This window comes from Tenrec ecaudatus, chromosome 10 (genome assembly GCF_050624435.1).
Source record: "Tenrec ecaudatus isolate mTenEca1 chromosome 10, mTenEca1.hap1, whole genome shotgun sequence".
NCBI lineage: Eukaryota > Metazoa > Chordata > Mammalia > Afrosoricida > Tenrecidae > Tenrec > Tenrec ecaudatus.
The window spans coordinates 135306816-135310011 of record NC_134539.1 but is presented as its reverse complement, the minus strand read 5'-3'; the positions used below and the strand labels follow the sequence as shown (position 1 = coordinate 135310011).

The following is a 3196-nucleotide window of genomic DNA, read 5'->3' as shown; positions in this document are numbered from 1 at the left end:
TTTTAAGTGGATCAGGGATGGTCTGGGGCTGAAGTTGGGAACGTGGACTGACTGTAAGCGGACAGGAGGGAATTGTTCGGGCTGAAAGAAATATTTTTAAAATGAGTTTAATGATGGTTGCACAACCCTATAATGCACAAAACAGCTCAAAACCGTTGAGTCGATGCTGACTCATAGTGCTCCCCCTCTCCCGCCTGTGGGCGTCCTAGACCGTAACTGTTCATGTGAATAGCCTTTCTCCCCTCGGAGCTGCAGGTGGTTCAGAACTGCCAACCATGCGTATGGCGGCCCAAGGCATACCCACAACTCACCAGGGCTAGAATTGCTTTAAAATGGAATCGCTTGAAGGCATGCTGGAAACGTGTTAGGATACTTGTTCCGGGGAGGAATGAGACCCAGAGAACTTAGGGAATCTACATTTTCAGGACAAAATGGGGTGTTGATTGAAGTTGTTAGTTTATTGTGCCAACCTGGCTGATAAAGACATGTGGGATTAATTGGAGGGCGGAGAGGTAAATAGCTCGGCGAGCCTCGCCTTTCTTGTCTCTTGTTCTTTGATCATCGGACCAGTGTGTGGCTGCCTTGCTTGTTCTGTGCCTCCATTTACAAGGTACACTACCTGTGGGACACCCAACCCGTGGAGTGACACTGTAACTTGAGGTTCCTTTAAGACCTGCTTTGCCACACCATTGGAACTTACATCTCTTGAGTTGGGGTCTGTCGGACCCTATATTTGACTGTTGGTGACCTGCCTTGCTGTTTGCTGCCTGTGCCTGGATAGCCTGACTTGCTCGACAGAGGACTGCCCAGCGGCCCTCAAGACTTGAAAGACTGCCAGTGTCTCACGACTGTCTCACAGGAGTAAGTTGCACTGAGCCATTTGTACTGCTTTATAATTTAATTAACTTTATTTCTTATGTTATCTATCTACCTGTATAAGTACATATAAAATTGTTAGCATTCTGGTTTGTTTCTCTAGAGAAACCTGTCTAGCACAGTGATGCAGGGCCTGTAGAGGAGTGAGGCCATGGCCGTGGAACTAGGTGCGGGGGATGGGGTCTCAGCGCCTGAGGAGTCAGGGCACCTGAGACCGGGAAGTGTGGGCACGAGGAGGTCACCTCTGCAGATTAGAAGAGACACCATCTAAAGCTTGGAAGTAGCTGTACCTGGTGCAATCAAAAATGGCAACTGCTGATAGACCCCCCAACCCCCGGTCTTTCCGTTCCTTTTGTAAACTGCACGAAGCCTTTGCAGCCGAAACTATTTCATCGGATTAAAAAAGGCGTGGAGTCCGGGACACCGAGTGCAGACAAACCCGGTGCCCCGAGAAGCCCACCCAGGGAAAGGGGTTTGGATGGGGGCTCACGGGTGCAGGCTAGGGTGAGACGGCAACAGCGGCTCCGGCCTGCAGGGGGCGCGCACGCACACCGCGTAGCCCCGCCCAGCCCGTCACGTGCCCGCGGCGTAGCGTCCCACCCGGAAGCGGCGGCCTAGAGGAGCCGGCCACGATGAGCGGGGAATCGGGGCCCATATCCCTAGCGCCCCCTCCCGGAGAGGCCGAACCGGGCAGTGGGGTTCGCATCGTGGTGGAGTATTGGTGAGCCGCGTCGGCTGGTGGGAGACCCGGGCCCTAGGGGGGCGGGTCCACGAGCGGCCCTGCCCCTCCCCCCCCAAACCATGGCCCTCCGGGCATCCCAAATCTCGAATCCCCAGTGAACCCTGCGGCTTTGAGGCGACCTACCTGGAGCTGGCGAGTGCCGTGAAGGAGCAGTATCCCGGGATCGAGATCGAGTCGCGCCTCGGGGGGACAGGTGAGGCCTGCGGCAGGCCTGCTGAGTCAGCCCGCGTGCCGAACCCCAGCCCCACCACTTTCTAGCTGCTTCGTAGAAACTGTCTGGCACCCCGTAAAATGTCCTCCGGAGTGTAGCCCCCTTCCGCGGCAGGGTCACAGATGAGGCCCGTATAGGGGGAACCCCGTGAGACTGCGGAGCAGGGGTGCGCACTGGGCGATGATGCCCAGTTTAAAGGAGGGACACAGGTGAGACCTCTCCCTTCCTTGGTGCAGGGTTTGGGAATGGCTTAAGCTTCCGTGAGGCCATGGGGATAGGGGCCGTGAAGGGGCGCTTCCCAAGTCGAGAGGCTTCTGCGCCCCATGCATTCCTCTTTCATTCAATACCAGGGGCCTTTGAGATCGAAATCAACGGGCAGCTGGTGTTTTCCAAGCTAGAGAATGGGGGCTTCCCATATGAGAAAGACGTGAGTATCTGCATGGCTGGCTGGGGGGACCCTTGAGTCACCCCGGTAGTACACTGAAGCGCCCCACTTCCCCTGTGTTCTAGCTCATTGAAGCCATCCGAAGAGCCAGTAATGGGGAGCCCCTACAGAAGATCACCAGCAGCCGTCCTCCCTGTGCCATCCTGTGACTGTGTGTCCTCCTGGCTCGCTGCCATGCTGAGGTCCAAGACTTGGGTCTCCACTTTGATCCTGATGGCGGCTGCCCCCTGCCTCGTCCCTTCCTGAGCTCCTAAAAGACCCCATGACTCGGAGGTACAAGAGGGTACAAGAGGGTACTGGGAGCTTCTCTGGCCTTGGGGATGGGAGAGAGACTCTGCTCACGGAAGTCTCCTTGGCCCCTCTTTCCCTGATCGGTGCCCACACAAGCCCCTTTCCCTCCCCAGTTGCTACTGTGGGTCTGTTGTTTTTTTCTCCTCCAGCCCGGGCAGTGTCAGCCATTGGCAATAAAGTGACACTACAGACACTTGTGTTGTCACGTGTGTGTGTATCCAGCCCAGAAGTGTAGGGAACAGCGTTGTACCACCTCGCTGTGCTGGAGGACTGGACTTTTGTGGGTAACTCTAGTTTAAAAGCTCCTCTCTGAAAGCCAAGGCCAAGAAAAGAAGTCACAGAGTAGGTCCTGCCCTTCTGTTCCCGACCCAACCCTCAACTCCTCCCCAGGAGGCAGTCACTTCATTCTGGTTGGCTCTAAACAAGAACAATCTGGATATCCAAGGGCTTTCAGGACACCCAGCTCCTCCACGCCCACAGCAGGGAGCCTGATGGCAGGCTCTTTCGCCAAGCTTCATGAACTTTGCCACCTCTTTCCTCAGAAGATGAGTGTGAATTAGCAAATGGAGAAGGGGGGTGTGGAGAAGGGGCACATCCCTTCCCCAACCCCAGGGACCCGCCTTCTACACAG

The 3196-nt window shown here is 55.8% G+C and overlaps 1 protein-coding gene across 1 annotated transcript; it reads left to right on the top strand.

Moving 5' to 3' along the window:
• The first annotated feature begins 1441 nt into the window (after positions 1 to 1441).
• On the top strand, positions 1442 to 2758 carry MIEN1 (migration and invasion enhancer 1). Its single transcript, XM_075561767.1, has 4 exons — positions 1442 to 1597; positions 1714 to 1811; positions 2180 to 2256; positions 2340 to 2758. Exons 1-4 carry the CDS (start codon positions 1509 to 1511, stop codon positions 2421 to 2423), a joined length of 348 nt encoding a protein of 115 aa, XP_075417882.1. The 5' UTR covers positions 1442 to 1508; the 3' UTR covers positions 2424 to 2758.
• Positions 2759 to 3196: the final 438 nt, after the last annotated feature.

What these genes read in the sequence shown, in the direction of transcription:
- MIEN1 (XM_075561767.1), top strand. Translation starts at nt 1,509, where the DNA reads ATGAGCGGGGAATCGGGGCCCATATCCCTAGCGCCCCCTCCCGGAGAG. An exon ending in GTCGCGCCTCGGGGGGACAG is followed by an intron (nt 1,812 to 2,179) that starts GTGAGGCCTGCG and finishes ATTCAATACCAG; the next exon opens with GGGCCTTTGAGATCGAAATC. An exon ending in GCTTCCCATATGAGAAAGAC is followed by an intron (nt 2,257 to 2,339) that starts GTGAGTATCTGC and finishes CCTGTGTTCTAG; the next exon opens with CTCATTGAAGCCATCCGAAG.